Below are 20,306 nucleotides of genomic sequence, written 5' to 3'. Positions count from 1 at the left end.
AGTATTGTGGTGGGGTGAAATTATCCTCCAACTACTTTGAGAGAATTAACCCCCCCCAAGAAATAAAATTGCCAGGCTCTTATCAAACAAACATCAACATGACTGTAAGACTAAACACTGCACCAGCCTAAGCAAGGGTAAAGCAAAGCCTGTCACTGCAGTAGGACAGTTTGTTCTGTTTGCAGCATCAGGAGGTGCTCTGAATGCATGTAGGAAAAAAGAGTCTTTGGGTGAGGTCACCTAAACTAAAGAAAGGATCCCCAAGACTGACTACAAAAGGCTTTCCTGCATGATGAACAGATGCTTTACTGGAATTGTGAGCTACTCCAGAGCCATTTCTCCCTCTGTCCTACAACGTGCTGGGTACATAAAGGACCCAGCTGTTTCACCTGCCTCTGCCCCTGCTGAAGACATTGCCCTAAAGAAAGTTGTTTGGTTTTTGGTCTTTGTTTTTCCAGTGGCCATGGCAGCTGTTGCTATAACATGGGTTTGAGTGTGTAAATCGAGTCTGAAACCCTGGATGCCAAATCCAGAAGAAATCTCACACAGGGAGCAGCGTAGGGAGCATGGCTCTATGGGACAAGTACCAGCTGGAAGCCCAGGGTTGGCAAGTGTCAGAGGCAAAATGAACAGCCTGGTGCTACAGGAACAGAGCAGAACTGCTCTTCACCTGCAGTGACTGCCCACTTAAGTCTGGGCCTGCCAGGGAATGGCAGCAGGATTTCAGTACCTGGCAGTAAAGCTGATCTGCAACATCTCCTTAGTAGGCCAGTCCGCTTTATGTGCCTCCAAAGTGCCATGGGTAGGGGAGACAGAAAATACTTCCAGGTTGTTCCTCCTTTCCAGGTCCCCTGCAGTGAAAGGGGCAAGTATCAAACAAAGCAACACAAGACCCTTTTATCTAAGTCTGTGGAACACAGCACTGAAAACAGCCTGCCTCCTAGCTAGCCAGCTAATACATCAGGTCTTGCACTGTCAGAGGCTTTCTGTGCAGGTGGCCAGTTTGTGTTTTCATCCTCTAATCAAGGGGGGTGATCAGGGGCCTCCTCATCAAAATAATAAGGCCTTGATCTTTTTTCCTTTGAAGTCCATCTGTTGTTAACATCATTAGGCAGAAGCTCAAGCAGAACACAGAAGGAGCTACTGCTTCTTGTTGCCTCTTAGGATTGTGTTAGAAATGAGCAAAGCACATCCCCTGCTCGTGAGGGCTGTGTTTAAATCTTTTAGTTGCATCTGGGGTAGCTGCTGAAATCAATGGAGATAAACTGATGTCAGAAGGAAAAAGAAAAAAGCCCACCTAAGTGAGAACAGAAGCAGACCTGCTGTGTTTGCAGCCAGCATCAATGTGCTGCTGGATGAGAAGCTCAGCAGGAGCCAGCAGTGTGCACTTGCAGCCCAGAAACCCAATCACATCCTGGGCTGCATCAAGAGAAGCATAGCCAGCAGGTTGAGGGAGGGGATTCTCCCCCTCTGCTCTGCTCTGCTGAGACCCCACCTGGAGTACTGTGTCCAGTTCTGTAGCCCCTGTTAAAGGAAGGATCTGGACATGCTGGAACAAGTCCAGAGAAGGGCCATGAGGATGATTAGAGGGCTGAAATTCTTCTGCTATGAGGACAGACAGAGAGTTGGGGTTATACAGTGTGGAGAAGAGAAGGCTCCAAGGTGACCTAATTGTGGCCTTCCAGTATCTGAAGGGGGCCTGCAAGAAAGCTGGGGAGGGACTTTTTAGGGTGTCAGGGAGGGATAGGACTGTAGGGAAAGGAATAAAACTAGAAATGGGTAGATTCAGATTGGATGTTAGGAAGAAGTTCTTCCCCATGAGGGTGGTGAGGCACTGGCACAGGTTGCCCAGGGAGGTGGTGGAAGCCTCATCCCTGGAGGTTTTTAAAGCCAGGCTGGATGTGGCTGTGAGAAACCTGCTGTAGTGTGAGATGTCCCTGCCCATGGCAGGGGGGTTGGAACGAGATGATCCCTGAGGTCCCTTCCAATCCTAACAACTCTATGACTCTCTATGATCATCATGTATTGGTGATCTATTGAGTGTGTGCAGCCTTTTTGAATAAAACCCCTGAATAGTGAAACTTCATAACAAGGAAATCCAACTGCAAACCCAGAATACCCAGTGAAGCATTCCAGAAGCTTCTGCAGCCACTCCTGTTGCACAGGAAGACATGTTCAGTCTTGGTGTGGTCAACAAAGCAGGTCTTGAAGTCAATTGTGTCACAAGACAGCTCCAGAACTGGAACAGTGAGGTAAGCAATCACTGGGACCGACTGCAAAACAGAGGAGAGGGAAAGGAGAGGGAAAGGAGATGAAACCTCACCTTATTTTGGTGGAGTTTTAAATGGTATCTGCTGCAGCTGGATCGTTCTCAACCTCAGGCAGAAAATCAAAGGCAGTTGTTTTGTGTTCTTTCACCCTAGAGTCAACTCCCCATTCTACAGCTTTGAGTGAACTGAGCTGTTGCTGGTTTACTGTTTTGGGAAGGGTTTTCCAACCAGACACTGTGGTCTTAATGAAGTAACGTGGAGTGAAGGTTCTCATTTGCTGCTGGGGTTTTCTGTGGCGATGCAGACATTACAGCATCTCCTTGTCCCTTGGGACAGCACATGGCCCACTGTGAGTCATTCAGTTTCTGCAGATTGCCCAAGATCATTATTACATTGATTTTATCAGCCTTCAGAAACACCTGGGATGAGAAATACATGCCTGCAGTGTGCTGGAAGGGCTGTAGACTTGGGGAGGGTTTATGGCTTTCCATCTGGAAGAGATTGGTCGTTGAATGTGTGTGTGGGCTGTACCCCACCACAAGAGTTAGAGTGGTGAGACTTTCGAGAAGTGCTTGGGTACTGCAGGAGACACTGCTCAGTGACTCAGGCACTGGCATGTTCCCTGAGACAGTGCTGACCCCATCTCCCAAAAGGATGTGGAGACTATCACTGTCACTGGGTGTGCTTCACTTTGAGCTGGATGGTCCAGGCTGTGCAGAGAGCTGGGGCATGAGCATCAGGGTGCTGTCCCCAGACCACTCTGTCCACCTAAGAGCCACCTGTGGTCTCAACAAAGAGCCATCTCCTTTTGCAAATCCACTTTACTTGGACAGAAGCATAGAACTACTGAGGTTGGAAGAGACCTTTGAGATCCAGCTGCTCACCTAGAGCTCACAGTCCCACCACTACTGCTAAGCTACGTGACACAATCCACTCTAGAGGTGGCCGCAGCTCCTTGCAGCCTAAGGCAGATCCATTCTGAGTCAGAGATGTTGATGAAACACAGCCCTTTCTCACGGCCCAGAGACCTTGCTCTGCTCTCACCTGGCATGTGTTGTTGCTATGTTCAATGACCAAATTTTGTTTGAACTGCAGCTTTCTCTCCCCGTTCTCAGACTGGAGCACTTGGAATCCCAGAGGCAGCTGGCTATCTGGCAGAGGTTGATACGTAAGTAGCTCCAGAGTTGTGTGGAATGACACTGTCACCTGTGGGAAGACCATCACATAGGAAGACTCTGTGTGCAGGAAATCCAAAGTAAACACTGCTCCAAGGCCCAGGCACAGATTTTTCCCACTAGAACCCAGAGGTGTTGTGCCAGCAATCAAATTCCCACTGGAACAAAGCTTCTGTCCCACTGGAACAGAAAACACAGCTACTTCCTATGAATCCAGCAGATAGAGATGGAGTGGAAAGGTGAACAGCTGATCTCTGAACCACAGGGAACAAACAAGTCTCTAGCAAGACCAAAGCTCTAAATTCCCAAGGTTACAAGTTTCCCAAAGCTGTCTCAAACATGCAAGTCTTCTGCACAGGCAGAATTCAGATGGGTGTCTCTGTTTCAACATGAGCACTGAAAACTTGCACCCTAGCTGATTTTTGGCTCCAGGACTGTGTGTCCTTCAATCAATGTCATTGTGTACACTCAAAATTAACCCTTTTCCGCCTCCTTTTTTTCCTTTCCTTTCTTCTGTGTTTGCACTGCCTGCACCTAATTGAAGGAACAAAGGGACTGCAGTCTTTGGAAGGCTTTTGATTCATCCAGTTTTCATAGGGCTGTTGATTTAGGTGAGCTCTAGAAGCCACAGGGCTTTTCTACAGGAGTTTGCAACAGGTCAGAGTTGAGGAGAAAAGCACATCAGGGCCACTGCAGAAGAATATTTTGTACCCAAAATAGGGCAGGAAGAAATAGCAGTCATTAGTGTTTGCTAATACAGCACTATTCCTCCTGAAGCTGGGAGATTTCTGGGCTGGTTATGTTTTTCCTGTGGTTCATCTGGGTGATGTTAGCACACCAATTACTAAACTCTCTGTTCTGCCAGAGGATGGTTATTTCTGAACTTACCAACATGTTTTGCTGTGGGTAAAGTACAAATTGTGTTTGCTGTTTGATTTTCTTCTTCTTCTGAGATGTTTTGGTGATGGACAGGCTGAAGGGTGTAGACAGAAGGAGCCTGAAGTACAGCGGAACCTTGGTGCAGTTGATGAGTTTCAAAGCCTGAGACATTACTGAATCTGTCACAACCTGGTGGAGAAATGATTCAACACTGGTTACTTGTAACTCCCTTGAGAGGTTTGTGCTAGTCTGGTCATTCAGCACAACTGGAGATCTGAAAGGCTTTATCCCAAAGCAACTCAGGATTTCCTACTTGCTTGACTTGCTGGAACGTGTCCAGAGGAGGGCAACAAAGCTGGGGAGGGGTCTGGAGCACAGCCCTGTGAGGAGAGGCTGAGGGAGCTGGGGTTGCTTAGCCTGGAGAAGAGGAGACTCGGGGGAGACCTTATTACTCTCTACAACTACCTGAAGGGAGGTTGTAGCCAGGAGGGGGTTGGTCTCTTCTCCCAGGCAACCAGCACCAGAACAAGAGGACACAGTCTCAAGCTGTGCCAGGGGAGGTTTAGGCTGGATGTTAGGAAGAAATTCTTCATAGAGAGAGAGAGATTGGCCATTGGAATGTGCTGCCCAGGTAGGTGGTGGAGTCACCATCACTGGAGGTGTTTAGGAAGAGACTGGATGGGTGCTTGGTACCATGGTTTAGTTGATTAGATGGTGTTGGATGATGGGTTGGACACAATGATGTCGAAGGTCTCTTCCAACCTATTCTATTCTATTCTATTCTATTCTATTCTATTCTATTCTATTCTATTCTATTCTATTCTATTCTATTCCATTCCATTCCATTCCATTCCATTCCATTCCATTCCATTCCATTCCTGCTTTTCAAAATTTCTTGAGTAAAAACTAAAATACCTATAGTGTAACAATGTTATGAAGTCTTTTGAGTGTCTAGGGTGAAGGAGCTGACCAAGCTGCTCTAAGTGATTCCCCTCTGCTGTCAGACCTTTATGTTCTGACAAGAAGCACTTACTTATCTACTTTCAAAGACAAAGACATATAAAAATAGGTGTTGTCTGAGCTCAGCTTTGCTTATTCCTAATAAGGACTTGCAGTCCTTCTGTTTTACCTGTCTTGTTATGTATAATACAGAAAACTGCAACATAAGGCTCTAAAATCCTGCAGCAGCACAAACCAGCTGAACACATGGAGGTGTGAAGTACTTACTCCTGGCTGAGGCTGATCTGGTATGAGATCACTTGCTGCTGAATAGAACACCATCCCTCTGTCGTGATCCACATCTACTTTTAACCTGAGTGTAAAGAATCAGAGCTGGTCAGAGCCCTGCCCCCCAGGCTGCCTTGTCCTGTGGGCACAGTGGCCATCAGAGGTGGTACTCACAGAGCTTGTGCTACGAAGGCTTGCAAGGAGATTCGCACCGGGGGAACTTCGTAGCCATGTCTGCGATGCACTTTGTTGGGCACTGTCTGTGCTAGCTGGCAAGGAAATGAGAACAGAAATGATGTATGGAAATGGTAGCACTAAAACTCAAACCCTACCTTTAGCCTGAGAAAGCTGTTGGCCAAAACAGTATCACAGTAGGTTAGGGGTTGGAAGGGACCTCAAGGGATCATTGAGTCCAGGATCACAAAACAGGATTCTGCTTGACAGTGTGTGTGTTTAAGATGTGGTGGCAATGAGCAAGGAACAGCAAAAGCTAAGCAGTAGCTGGACTCTGAACAGCTACAATGAGCACAGGTGAGGACATTGCTTCCTCCAGGAATCAGCAACATCTGGGACCTTTGTATAAAATGTTCCACTGTCATTCGTTGTGCCTCGCACCTTTGCAGTGATTCACGTCAAGAGAATGGCAGAGCAATTCATGAAACGCTCCTCAGCCCTCACGTTAGCCTGTGAGCTGCACTTGCAGTTGTTGAAGTTTCCCAGAGGAGGGACATGCTCTCCAAATTCACACAGGAAGGTGGATGCACAGCCAGGAACAGTACTCAGCAGTCCTGAGTCTCAGTCCTGTTGTTAACTTCTATTATCAATAAAACCTGATGTGATAGTGTTACAAACCCTGGGCTTTGGTCTGGGCTCTGCTGCACCAGACAGTGTCAGAAGAGGGTGACACTCTCAGCCCAGAATGCTTTCAAGCTAAAAGACAAACACAACAAATGAACCACCCCAGTTAAAGAGGAATGTACAGGGCAGCAGGAGCAGGACTGATGGTACAGGCTGGCCAGGTACCCAGCAGCCTGTAGGTAAATTACAGGAAGGGAAATGATTCTTTTCTAGTCCTGTCCAGTCTTGCCGCGCTAGACAATTTACCTTGTCATCCAGGCTCATGAAGCCCAGCACAAACCCTTCATACTTCGCTTCAGCCACGGTCTCTGGCAGGACGGATGGTGCGAAGGAGATGATAACGCAGATGCTGCCACCTCCTGGAATCACCTGCAGTCGAGAGACAACTGTTCAGCAGCGCAGGGAGCTGCCTGGGGTTGCACAAGCACCCTCAGCTGCTGAAACGAGTTACACAGGCAGCATGAAGTCTCCTGGGGATGAGCTGTGCTCGGGCTTGCACTAAAATGACAACATGTGGCAACAAAACTGGCAATCATTTCAGCTGCAAATGTCAGTGCAGCCACTCTCTAGCATCAACAGAATGTAAGCACAGTCACAGACCAACCCTAAGGACACAAACATATGCACATCTCTGCTTTTAAAACTACTCAGTTCTACCCATTCTCACTCCATGGCTAACTCAGATGATTCTCCCACAACTGAGAGCACTCACAGATACAAGAAAGAGTTCCTGAAGAATTACAAGTGTGAGTTAAGAGCATCTTACACTTTGGTTTTCTCTTGGCTGCTTTTCAGTTGTACATGACAGCAGGGAATGCAATCAAACACACCAGCCAGCCACAGTGGGTTTCCTGGGACTGCAGGGTGAATAGATCCTGCTTTCTTTAGGTGCTTTATGCATGTTATGGCTAACCCCTGCTATTGCTGCAGAAAAACCTCCCTGCAGAGACAATTTGTGTCTATCCAAGTTTGTAAGCTCATGGGCCATGCGGTGGGTGCTGCTTTCAGCCTAGAGTCATGCAGAATTTGTTCCCCCATTTAATTTCTGGATGAATTCAATGATCTTGGAGGTCTTTCCTGAATTACATGATTCTGTGATTCATGTGATCACAGGGTGAGATGTTTGGTCTTGCTGGACCTACATGCAGTTGAAAGCAGAACTAGCTCAGCTCTCCATGCACTGCATTCCCTTGCTCAAGAGGAGCAGAGGATTGCCTCAGCACCTTCTCAGGCATCAGCTCCATTCTCCATGGAGCAAGCTGGCTTCTGGCTACACATGGCAGAGGCTGTCTCCATGATGAGGCACTTTCTTTATCCAGCTGTCCCAGCCTTGAACAGCCCAGAGCTGACTGTAGGCTTCGTATCTCCGAGGTGCCATTTCTGCAATTACTTATTTTATGTGATCTTTAGCTCATTTTAACTTGTAACTGAAACCCTCTGGCAAAAAACCTGCTGAGAGTTAAGAATCAAACTGAACAGACCAATGCTTTGGGCAACTCTGTCACTCACAGCTAGGTCTTTCTTTTATTTTATTCCTAAGGGATTGTGACCCTGTGGCCCCTATTTGTACCAGGTACTCTTGAAGTGCTTTGGGTTACAGTAGTTTATCCAAGAGAGTTGTCTGTTACAGAGCACCCCTTTCCAGATGCCTGCTCTCCAGCTCTGCCATGTCTACTCAGCAAACCTACCCTGGTTAAATAACGTGCTTCCAAGGCTTCAGGTTTGATGGCTTTCACCTCCTGCCAAGGCAACCCAAGGGAGAAGATCAGAGATGCCAGTCTGGAGAGCCCAGTACAATGGGACACTTAATTGCAGTCATCAGGTAACTGCTAAAATAGAACTAGGACACTCTTTCCTGTTGACTTTACAAACTCCTGATGACCATCTTCGAGATCCCAAAGCTCCAGCCTAGTCTTTCACTCTATAGTTGTCTTTACCTCAAAACACATTCGCTGCCTTCTCCTTTTCCATCTCCAGTGTCCTGCAGAAAACATGCTAAATCTAAGCACAAAGAAAATGTAAATGCTTACTATCTGTCTTGGGGTAATGGAGTAGGGGTTGTCTGCAAGAGCCCCTTCATGAGGACGAATAAGTACAGTGATTTTTTCCTGCGTGGTAGGTTCTTGAGTGGTGGTTGCCTTCTCTTTGCTGACAGAGCCTGGAGCCTGCAGGGACACGAGGGTGGGGAATGGTTAAAGCTGTTATGCTACAGAAGAGGAATGTGAGTGCAGCATGCAGGGAACTGCTGCACTGGATGGCCAGCTCCAGTTCCTTTCTTTCTGGCACAAAAGCTGGACATGTGGAAGTGGCCTGTGCAGCGACTTTTTCATGCACTGCTTTGCTCTCCTGAAACTGCTCCTCAACCCTTTGGGAAATGTGCATGCCTAGGTCCTGTTTGACCAGGAGAATCACTCAGCTGTGACATCTTTGGCTCATTACAGGAACTAGCACTCTAGGGCAATATTGTTCCCTTGTTGCACAAGAAAGGTTAGAGGTATAGCGAAAACTATGCCTTCTGAGTTGATGAAGAGAAAAATGTGATTTCAGTATCTCGTCTGTAAAGCTTTTGCCTGAGAAATAAACATATCCTGCATGATACCTTCTCCCTGTCACTATCAGCCCTTCATGACACCATTTGAACTATTAGACACTGGGATAAACTCCCAAGGGAGATGGTGGACTCCCCTACATTTGGTAGTTTCAAGGCCCAGCTTGACAGGGTGCTGGGCCAGCTCATTTAAACTATGTTCTTACCCTGACAGGTTGGACTAGATGATCCACAAGGTCCCTTCCCACCTGGTATTCTATGAATCTAGGAGCCTAAATTGCCATATTCTAATCAAACTTCATGTGTAATAGATGTTACCATAATCTAACAGAGTCAAGCTAACTTTTAACACTGGGATAAACACCTCAAGACCATGAGCTACAGTTTCAACTTCACAGGCTAGATTCTGCTCCCTGGCTGCAGCACACGTTGGCACCACAAAGTACCACTAGAACAGTAGACCCAAACTAAGGAGTTTCAGTTCTGGCAACACTTGATGTAAAGTGGCATTACTTTTTCAATGCTATTATTTTTTGCAGTACCCCATCAGCTTCCTCAAGCAGAAGCTAAAGAGCTATTTGCTCATGGCCCCTTCTGTGAACTGCTGGCTGATACCAACAATAATCTACCCATTATTACCTTTTTTCCTGGTAAGAGGAGCTGACATTTCCTTTAACAATCCAGCTCTTAGTTACAAGTTACATGGTGTGTTATTGTTTTCAAGTTCTCATGCCAAGAAACCCATCATGTATCTCAGCAGCAGCATAAAAAACAGACCAACAGCTGACCTCATCTGTGGTTTGAGAAGCTGGATGAACGCTTCCACAGGGAGTAGCAGCTTGGTCCAACTTTAACACGGTCTCTGACTCCGAGGCGCTACCAGTTGATGCAGTCTCATTTGCATCCACGTCCTGAAGAGGAAAAGGGTCTCCAGAGAACATCAACAGGTCCACCAGCTTTGTGTCATCTTGGTTGTAAACCTCCCAGTCCAGGCGAATGTCTGAATTGGACATGAGAAAGGACAATGACTCCCGGTCACTGAGGAGACTCACAGCTTGGCTGGTAGTGGAGAGCCAGAACATCAAGCAATGAATCTGTGTTTAGCAACTGGATTTGTCCTAAAGCACACCTTAAGCTTTTCATGTTTGCTGTAAACCAAAATGATAGAAGACCATGAGTGCTGTGCTCCTGTTGTAGCTTGGTCACTCTCTAGGCCCTAAACTGCACTTTGAGTAACAGTACAATAAATTATGAATGGTTTGTTTTAGGCAAATATGTTTGGTGGCATTCAGAAATTTAAAAATCACTGCCTTCTGCTCTGAGGAGCTAAGATCTCATTCAAGACAAAAAGACTAAGCACCAGAAGAGCCAGGAGCTGCCACTACGAAGCAGGCGACTGACCAGATTTACAAAGACAGAATGGCAAATCCTGAATTCCAATCATTTCAGTGAGCAAAACCCCAGACACACCGGGATGGGAGGTGCAGTTTCACAGCAACCACTCTCTGAGTCAGCTCCACACATCCTGCTACGCTCTGGCTGGAGCTTACCTGCTTTACAGTCACAGGAAGCAAACCAACGTTCACAGCAGCAATGCCACAACACAACTGTGCTGGGCTAGCTAAGGTAGAAAACAGCTTAGACACTCTCCTGTATTGCCATTAGTGTTTGTGGAAGAACTCAGTTGATTGGGAGCAAGTAGGTAATTGCCATGTTAATAGGACCTTCTATTTTTATTGTCAAAAGGAGTGGAGTGCAAGTGTTGCTGGTGCTGTACCAAAGTCATCCTTACCAAAGGGAGCTGGGTTGTTGAGCTCGACCCTCCGCAGCACAGGAGATGCTCCAGAGACATGAGTGCCAAACCTGGGGTGGGGGAAACCTTGCTGTCACCACATGCAGAAAGTAACACTGAGAGACTGAAATAGTTAAAGATTTGTTTGAGAGAGAATAGAGTAGAGTAGAGTAGAGTAGAGTAGAGTAGAGTAGAGTAGAGTAGAGTAGAGTAGAGTAGAGTAGAATAGAATAGAATAGAATAGAATAAACCAGGTTGGAAGAGACCTTTGAGATTACCAAGTCCAACCTATCACCCAACACCATCTAATCAACTAAACCATGGCACCAAGCACCCCATCCAGTCTCTTCCTAAACACCTCCAGTGATGGTGACTCCACCACCTCCCTGGGCAGCACATTCCAATGGCCAATCTCTCTTTCTGGGAAGAACTTCCTCCTAACACCCAGCCTAAACCTCCCCTGGCACAGCTTGAGACTGTGTCCTCTTGTTCTGGTGCTGGTTGCCTGGGAGAAGAGACCAACCTCCACCTGGCTACAACCTCCCTTCAGGTAGTTGTGGAGAGCAATAAGGTATCCTCTGAGCCTCCTCTTCTCCAGGCTGAGCAACCCTAGCTCTCTCAGCCTCTCCTCATAGGGCTTGTGCTCCAAACCCCTCCCTACCTTGGTTGCCCTTCTCTGGACATGCTCCAGCAAGTCAACATCTTTCCTAAACTGAGGGGCCCAGAACTGGACACAGCACTCAAGGTGTGGCCTAACCAGTGCTGAGCACAGGGCAAAATGAATTCCCTGGTCCTGATGCAGGACAGGTTGCCATTTGCCTTCTCGGCCATCTGGGCACACTGCTGGCTCCTGTTCAGCCTACTATCAACCAGTACCCCCAGGTCCATGGAAACATTATCTGGCTTCACTGGTAGCCTGGTTCAGAGTGGCTGTCAGGCAGCAGGTAGCTGGTACTGTGAAACACAAAGTTGCTTTCTCAATCTTTCCTCTGTTTTTGGGTTTTTTTCCAGTTGTCTCAGGTGTTTCAGGGCAAACCTGTAAAGTCAGCTTTTGTGAAACACTCTGGCAGCAGCAGCAAACGGCAACACAACAGTGGGGTGACCTGTGTCAGAGACAGTTTCCAGGTGCATGAGGGTTTGGGGTTAGTTTTGTAGCTAAATCCATTTTCTGTGCTGTGTTACAGAGCTGACGTTGCAAATGCTCTTGGCTCTGGTATGCTACATTCCAATGCTAACTCCTCTGAAGTCAGAGAGCAGCAGCCTTCCTGCACAGCAGCTGGCTGAGCAAGTAGTGCCCAGGGCCCTGTAAACCAGCCTTCACCACATGTGCAGATGCAACTTGCTGTAGAGAGGGCTTAAGACTTCCTCTGTCTGTGTGTACCTTGGGGCTGCATTCCTCCCGGTCCAGGAGAAGGGACAGGGAGAAATGAGCTGTGGATGATGACAAGAACTGCCACAATGCAGCAGTTCCCATCACCTCAGCAGCAGAGTAAGGCTGGGCTGGGTGAAATTCTCTGACTGTTAAGTCCAGAACAGAGATTGCTGGCAAACCTGAGAAGGCTTGTATGCAGATTCTTTTCTTCTTATGCTGGCAGAGACCACAGTATCACAGTACCACAGTATCACAGTATCACTAAGGTTGGAAGAGACCTCAAAGATCATCAAGTCCAACCTGTCACCACAGACCTCATGACTAGACCATGGCACCAAGTGCCATGTCCAATGTCCTCTTGAACCCCTCCAGGGATGGTGACTCCACCACCTCCCTGGGCAGCACATTCCAATGACGAATGACTCTCTCAGTGAAGAACTTTCTCCTCACCTCCAGCCTAAACTTCCCCTGGCACAGCTTGAGACTGTGTCCTCTCGTTCTGGTGCTGGTTGCCTGGGAGAAGAGGCCAACCCCTTCCTGGCTACAACCACCTTTCAGGTAGTTGTAGAGGGCAATGAGGTCACCCCTGAGCCTCCTCTTCTCCAGGCTAAGCAACCCCAACTCCCTCAGCCTCTCCTCACAGGGCTGTGCTCAAGGCCTCTCCCCAGCCTTGTTGCCCTTCTCTGGACACGTTCAAGTGTCTCCATTGGTGTTATAGAAGCAGATACTGGGTATAGACAGCCACTGTGCTCATCTTCTCCTTATGTCATAAAATGATGGAAACAGGTGTGTATGTTGGCTATAGTCCAATGCTATTTCATCCTCTGACAGTGCTTTGTGCTGTACCTGATGATGGGTTGCTCTGTTTCTGGTCCTGTCATCCGCAGGAAGATTGGACAGCCTTTCACTGTCATTTTCATGGGAATTAGCTTAGTTTGTAAGTCTCCCACCTGTTAAGAATGAGTTTGTGCTGTTAGAATCCAGGCAAAACTTTAGCTCTGTGTTCCAAAACTGTATTTTGTTACAGAACTATATTTTGAAAGCTGACTGGATTCTCAAATGTGGGGGGTTTGGTTTTGGACTGGTTTATTTTGACAACCTCTAATTCATGCTAAGAAAGACAGCTCATGAAAGCTCTTCTCAGCAGGAGGATGCAGTATCTCACACATTCCTCAGCCTTCCTAGGACTTTCCCATACCATACAATATACTGTGCTGGTAGAGCAGAGTACTGCACTGGCCAGCTACCAAACAGCTTTTACAGATCAGAACTGCACATCAAAACCTCCCAAGGGCTAAACATGTTACCCCCCCCCCCCCCCCCCCCAAACTAAATCAAGCACTGCAAGAGTGAACATTTGCTCCTTACACATGGTTTGGAGGCAGTGGCACAGCAATATCTACCCTGAATTCCTGCACAAGTCCCTAACAAACTGGGCAAGTCTTCTTCACAGAAAGGGATCTGGGAAATATCGTTGGTGTGAGGTCTGCCATAGCAATACTTCACTTAGAACTGAAGCCCCACCTACCTTACAGACAAGATCATCCTGGTACTCTCCCCACATGCTGTTGTAAGCTGTTATTTCTATGCTCAGCTGCTGGAAGGCTTTCAGAGTTCCTGTAGAAGGTTGTATATGGAAAGCTACTCCCTTCCCATGAGACAGCAGTGCTGCTGCAAACTCTGAAGAAGCACAGCAAAGAAGCATTTGGTGAACTTGAATAGCATAGAATAGACCAGGTTGGAAAAGACCTTTGAGATCAGCGAGTCCAACCTCTCACCCAACAAAGCCTGGGGGCTCCATAGCCCTGCTAAAGTCTCAGAGGGGCTTTATCCATGTCTGTGTAAGATTCAGTTCTCTGGCACAGCCCTAGGCTTCAGCAAGCCTTTTCTTTTGGCCATATCCATTAAAGTCTTCTCCTCAGTGCCCACTGTTTCTCAAAACACACGTGGACAAGCTTGCCAGCATTTTTATGCAGCACGTTTTGTAAGCTCCACAATGCAGAGATGAGCAAAAGGCACTACTCCAGCAACCCCCAGCCCCCCAGAAAGCCTCTGATGAAAGCAGGAGGTGAGTACATACTCTTCTGGTCTCTAAAATGCACTATTTCAGCCACAAGAGCAATACAGTTATCTTTCAAAGAATACACAGGACCACATTTTTTTAGCTGGTGTTCCTCACAGCCTAACCTCAGGGACTGCAAAAAGCCCTGGGGTCATTTACACAATCCACACTGACCCAGGTTCCCTTCTGCAGTGCTTCTTAATCTGTTTGAGTGAGAATTCTTGCAGAGGTTACTTCTCAGGATTCCCTTCCCATAACCTGATCCAGGACTCTCAGGGCTGTGCCAAGCACTGACTGGCTACATGAAAAACACACATTTGAGAGAAATAAGCTGGAATCTGTGCTAACAGCTTATGGTCCTATTAGCAGTTGACTGTTTACCTGTGTGCTCTCCAGCACAGAGAATGAATTACAAAGAGCAGAGCCTTCCCACATTGAGTCCCCTGGCCTTCTAAAGCAGCAAGCTCGCATGAAATCTGTCAGGGCAGCATTTTCCCCATCTTAAATACTAACTCAACAGCTGAAAAGCTCTGCTTTTACAGCAGATAACAAACATGGCAAGGTACCAATATGTCCACGTTTTATTTTGGATACAGAAGATTCAGCCACACTTTATAGCACTTCACTCCCATTTCTCCCCTCCCTGGGGCTCCAGATACTATTATTTTTTCAGTGCAATGCATCAGAAATGATGGATGGGCTCTGCTGTAGCTTTCCATAGTGGGGAAGATAAGTAAAAGGGTTTGAGGAAGAAAAGTCTGATGCAATGATATTGGACAACTGTGCAGGAGGGAAATAGCCAAACATTTATGCATTGTTATCCATGTGCTGGGAGCAATCCTGGAAGTGAATCAGAATCACCCATCTTTGTTTCAATGTGTGGTTTCCAAGAAGAAGAAGAAGAAGAAATGGAGAGAGGGAGAAAGCAAGGAGTTGGGGGAGAGGAAAAATAAGCAGTGGGGGAAGAGAGACTGACTTAATGCTTATACAAAGTGGGCTTTCAAACTCAGGAATGAGCTGAGAACTAAGTCACTTTTAGCTTCACCAGATACTCTGAGAATGAAATGCTGTGCCTGACTAGTACATCCAGTGCTGAATACATTAGTCATCTGGCTCCTGCCTTCTCTCCACTGAGGGGGTCCATCTAAACATGAGAAGGAACTTCTTTACTTTGAGGGTGGTAGACCACCAGACCAGGCTGCCCAGAGAGGTGGTTGAATCTCCTTTTCTGCAGTCATTCAAAACCTGCCTGGACAGAGTTCTGTGCAGCCTGCTCTGGTAGGGGGGTTAGAATCATAGAATCAATAAGGTTGGAAAAGATCTCAAAGATCATCAAGTCCAACCTGTCACCCAATACCTCATGGCTACTAAACCATGGCACCAAGTGCCACATCCAGTCCCCTCTTGAACACCTCCAGGGATGGGGACTCCACCACCTCCCTGGGCAGCACATTCCAATGGCTAACAACTCTCTCTGGGAAGAACTTTCTCCTCGCCTCCAGCCTAAACTTCTCCTGGCACAGCTTGAGACTGTGTCCTCTTGTTCTGGTGCTGGTTGCCTGGGAGAAGAGGTCAACCCCCTCGTGGCTACAACCTCCCTTCAGGTAGTTGTAGACAGCAATAAGGTCTCCCCTGAGCCTCCTCTTCTCCAGGCTAAGCAACCCCAGCTCACTCAGCCTCTCCTCATAGGGCTTGGGCTTGAGGCCTCTCCCCAGCCTCGTTGTCCTTCTCTGGACAATGTCCTTCTTAAACTGAGGTTGGACTACATGATCTCCAGAGGTCCTAACTCCTATCATCCTGTGATTAGCAGCTCTTCTCATACCTGACTGTGCTCTTCTGGCTTCCAGTTTTGAGACAGGCTCTATTCTTTTCAAGATGCAGCCTGAGGAGCTGAAAAACAAACAAACAAACAAGCAAGCAAACAAGCAAGCAAACAAACAAACAAACATCACATCAACAATTCTGTTAAATGAGGATTCTGCTAAAGTCACAGCTCTGCCTGACTCCTAAGTCAATTACAGGCTGTTATAACCTAAAGAATGGCTGCCTACAAAGCACTGTCTGAAACTAACAACCTCATGAGTGAATCAGCTTGAGAGTTTGAAGACTCCATGTATGATCTAACACAGCAGAGCCTTGGCTGATTGAAACCAGCTTAGGTCTGTTGGCCTCAAGAGTGTTTTACCATTTACACCAGTTAAATCTTTTGTCCTTGCACTGGGAGTTATCTGTGCAGGAGACTTCACCAGCAGGTTTCATTACCCCAGTCAGTGTAAGAGCTTGAAAAAAATCCCACCAGAGCACTGCAAAAGTGTATCTCGTGGCAGAGGCAACAGCACTCTGTCCTGATTTCAGATTCCATCCAGTCCCAAATTAGTGATGGAGTCATTATGCAGAAAAGCAACTTACAGGTGGATCCCTTGTTCTGGAGCAAGAGAACAGCCAGTAAAATACTCAGCTTCCAGCAGGAAGGGAGCACTGATCCCAGTGTGGTTGGTAAGAATTAGCTGACGCTTTACTATGTCTCTGACATTCACTTCAGATCCAAAGTCCAAGAGAAGATCCTGTGGGCTTTGTGATGTTTGCCTTTCATCACTGTCAGGAAAGATGACAGTACAGACAGGATCCTGGGCTTACTTTCTTATAGCACAGGTCATTTCAGGAGATTCTGAAATGTGTGTCCCAGCACATTTTACTGTCCTTGCTGCCTACAGCATGAGGGGGAAGGGAGTTTACAAAGATAAGTGAATTTCCACCCCCTCCCTACTGTATTTTTCCTTTGGGTGGAAGTAACTTTTGTTCACTTGGGGGCAAACCCTTGGTGTACCTGGCAACTCCACTGTCACAGGGTACTGAGTAGGTGACATGCAGTCCTTTCACTTCTCCAGAAACGCTCAGAAAGAGGGGCTCAGCCATGTCTTCTATGCTACAGGAAAGGGCAAGGTCTTTCAGCTCACCCTGAAAGGAGAACAGCCAAGTTTCCTTGTGAATAAAGCATCACAGAGGAAAGGGAGCCTCGGCAAGACATGCATTTAGAAAGCACATATAAAATGTCATGAGACTGGCTGCATCCAGAACACCAAATGTAGTCTGTATATGCCAGGCTGCTCTGTTTCATTTGGGATAATCCAAAGTGAGAATCTGCAAGCTCCAGGAAAAGTAATCAGCATTAAGACTGATTGCATAGACTTTTGAGAGAGAAAGGAAACAAGATTAGCTGAGAAGCAGAAAGGCAGGTTAGACAAATTGTGAACTGCTTTAGTTCTTGCCTTCAACCAAAGTCACTATGAAGCAAAGCACAGATACTGTACAAACCCCAGGACATTGTGTGTTGCACATAAAGCCCCTTCCTTTTGCCATGTGGAGGTGAGATGAGAATGGAAGTGTTGCTGTTCTGGTAGAATTACAGCAGTTTCCAAACTTACCATGATGTTAGCTGACAGCTCTATGCAGAACTCTTTTTCCTCATTTGGGCCTAAGGTGCCACTGGCTGGGGAGACAGCAATGGAGCAGAAAGCTGCCTGGCTTCCAACAAGCTGCCAAATGGGAAGGACAGACACTCAGCTAACTCTCACTCTGCCAGATTTTCTCTTCAGATCAAATAAGACCATAAAGACAAAGTTATCCCCAGACTTAGGACTCTTTCAGGTAGCAACAAATACAGTTTGTTGAGGCTCACCATTCCCTGGTGGCTGACAAGATGCTCATACCTACAATCACTCCAAATGAGTGAATGGTACCCAACTGAAGCACTGTGCTGGGAGCAGAGCCACTGTCATCCCTCTCACAGTCATAGGCCTTTCCAGAGGGAAGTCAACCTGTCTGATCCTGGAGCAGGATCCTAGAGGTGTCAAATATCTCCCCACTAACGACAGAGACAATACTGGAGACAGCACCTTCCCTAAGAGACTAACTGCACAGGGCATGAATCCAGGGCTTCAGCTCAAGTGGCTCACAAAGGAGCATCAGGTATCCTGTAAAATGCTGGAGATGTAACTCCTAGGCTCCAGCTGTTTCAAAAGGTTTTCCTATAGGTTCTGTATCATCCACATGCTCAGTTTGGATGCCTTGGGCACCTGAGGACATGCTTTTATGTAGGCAAATGAGCTGAACCCTGGATGTCAGAGTAGTTCAGAATGACCAAGACACAGCCAGCAGGATTCAGCTTACAACTTCTCTGGACTCCACTGACTGTATAGAGGGGGTGGGATTCAGTTGCCTAAATAGAAGCACTGAGCCAAGCCACACAGGCACAGCTAACTGGTGTGACAGGACTTACAAGAGAGCACACTTCTTGAGGATCAGGAATAACACTCTACAGCACCAAAAATTAGGCTAGACATACATTCAGGAGACTGACTTCCTGCTAAGATTTCCTTTGACAGGGAGTTCAGACCATAGCTCACATACTGACATTTAGGGGTCCTAAACTGCAAGGTGAAGCCCACCCAGAATGTAAGCAACAACTCCCTGAAGGGAGGTTGTAGCCAGGAGGGGGTTGGTCTCTTCTCCCAGGCAACCAGCACCAGAACAAGAGGACACAGTCTCAAGCTGCACCAGGGGAAGTTTAGGCTAGAGGTGAGGAGAAAGTTCTTCCCAGAGAGAGTTGTTAGCCATTGGAATGTGCTGCCCAGGGAGGTGGTGGAGTCATCATCCCTGGAGGTGTTCAAGAGGGGATTCGACGTGGCACTTGGTGCCATGGTTTAGTCATGAGGTGTTGGGTGACAGGTTGGACTGGATAATCTTTGAGGTCTCTTCCAACCCTGGTGATTCTGTGATTCTGCTGGCAGGCTGGTAAACAGCAATCACTACTTAACAGATCTATCAGGAAAGCTTTAAGAGTAGTTTTGCATTTTGACACAGAAGTTGCAACTGCCACCCCTGCTGCCTGCTTCATCCATTAGAAGTGCATTTCCTTTACCTTTCCCCAGGAGTATCTCGCTGGCAGCAGTTTCTGGTTGAAAAGCTTGCTGGTTGCTTTGGCAGGAACACCAGTATACATTTCAGGGAACACTAGGTGACTAGATAGCAGGCATGCTTGGGGGGTCTGAACTTCAACAGAAACAGGAAGATGACTGGAAATAAACACACAGATGGTCTATTGTTATTGGTAATGAAATGTGCTAGACATCCAACAGCGTGTTGGAAAGAATGAGGGTGATGTTTCTTTAGCAATATTAGTGATTGGATGGTTCATTGATAGGTTACACAACCCCACTCTGAGTTCCTGCTGCGTATGTTTGGTGAAGCCATATGATAATCTCAGGGGGGGGATAAAAAGGAAGCAGGACATCACTTTCCCCCCTTACCTTCTTTCCCCATTTTCTACCTCTAGTTCTAATACTGTCTGGAGATGCTGGCACAGCACTGATGTGAACTGAACTGACACACTGCATGTACCCAAAGGAGATATTTCTCCAGCAGATGGTTGAATGGTGAAGGGAGATACCTAGGAGAGGAGAAACAGAAATTCCTTTGATGTCTGCAAAGCAAATGTAAAACACTGAAGCCCCACGATCTAATTAGGACTTCCATGTGCCTTGTTTGTCCCTCAGACATGTCCTTTCTCTCCCTCCCTGGAGTCCCACCAGGGCTGACTTCAGCAAGCACAGTGCTAGCTTTGGGAAAACCTGGCTAGATGAGGAGGCAGCTAATACAAAGGCAACAATGTAAGAGAAGGTTAGTGAGAGCCAAGGGCCTAACAGGAATGGCTGTGCATGGAGTGAGGGCTAATGTGGAGGAAAAGCAGACAGCAGCAGTGTCTCCTCCCAGGTGGAAAGGCTGAGCAGCAGCTTTGCAAGGTGCAAAAAGTTGAGGAGATTCTTAGACAGAAGGCCAAGGGAGAAGGGCAGGAAGAGTGGAAACAGAAAAAACATCAGTGTGGGGTGGGCACTGGAGAGGTTCAGGAAAGCAGGAACGGAGCACTTGGGCTGTGATCTTCACTGGGATATAAACAGGCTCTCAGTAATTTTCCACCCTTTTCTCTTCCCTTCCTCCCCAGTTGTAGGAATCTTTGATGGTCTGCAGATAGCACCTCCTACTTAATTCTTTGCCACCAGTATGACCTCCAAGCTGCTTTAATTCTTTCACATGACATAGTGGAATGACCAAGAAGGGAGTGGA

The 20,306-nt window shown here is 47.1% G+C and overlaps 1 protein-coding gene across 1 annotated transcript in view; it reads right to left on the bottom strand.

Annotated features, from left to right (window-relative positions):
• Positions 1–20,306, bottom strand: part of DLEC1 (DLEC1 cilia and flagella associated protein) — a 43,471-nt gene that overhangs the window by 1,059 nt on the left and 22,106 nt on the right. The window contains exons 20-37 of the mRNA XM_068145922.1: positions 19,493–19,632; positions 19,105–19,258; positions 17,609–17,719; positions 17,011–17,141; positions 16,593–16,778; positions 16,006–16,073; positions 13,650–13,801; positions 12,968–13,071; positions 10,750–10,820; positions 9,746–9,957; positions 8,440–8,574; positions 6,656–6,778; positions 5,726–5,820; positions 5,552–5,636; positions 4,334–4,513; positions 3,315–3,476; positions 2,120–2,273; positions 731–851 (exon numbers count right to left, since the gene is read on the bottom strand). Coding sequence (XP_068002023.1) covers positions 731–851; positions 2,120–2,273; positions 3,315–3,476; positions 4,334–4,513; positions 5,552–5,636; positions 5,726–5,820; positions 6,656–6,778; positions 8,440–8,574; positions 9,746–9,957; positions 10,750–10,820; positions 12,968–13,071; positions 13,650–13,801; positions 16,006–16,073; positions 16,593–16,778; positions 17,011–17,141; positions 17,609–17,719; positions 19,105–19,258; positions 19,493–19,632 — 2,384 coding nt within the window. The remainder of the gene's footprint in view (positions 1–730; positions 852–2,119; positions 2,274–3,314; positions 3,477–4,333; positions 4,514–5,551; positions 5,637–5,725; positions 5,821–6,655; positions 6,779–8,439; positions 8,575–9,745; positions 9,958–10,749; positions 10,821–12,967; positions 13,072–13,649; positions 13,802–16,005; positions 16,074–16,592; positions 16,779–17,010; positions 17,142–17,608; positions 17,720–19,104; positions 19,259–19,492; positions 19,633–20,306) is intronic.

This window comes from Melanerpes formicivorus, unplaced genomic scaffold (assembly GCF_026170545.1).
Source record: "Melanerpes formicivorus ecotype bairdi unplaced genomic scaffold, bMelFor1.0.p_v2 SCAF_13, whole genome shotgun sequence".
Lineage (NCBI taxonomy): Eukaryota > Metazoa > Chordata > Aves > Piciformes > Picidae > Melanerpes > Melanerpes formicivorus.
Note: the sequence above shows the minus strand (reverse complement) of the source record. Positions and strands in the feature narration are given on the sequence as shown.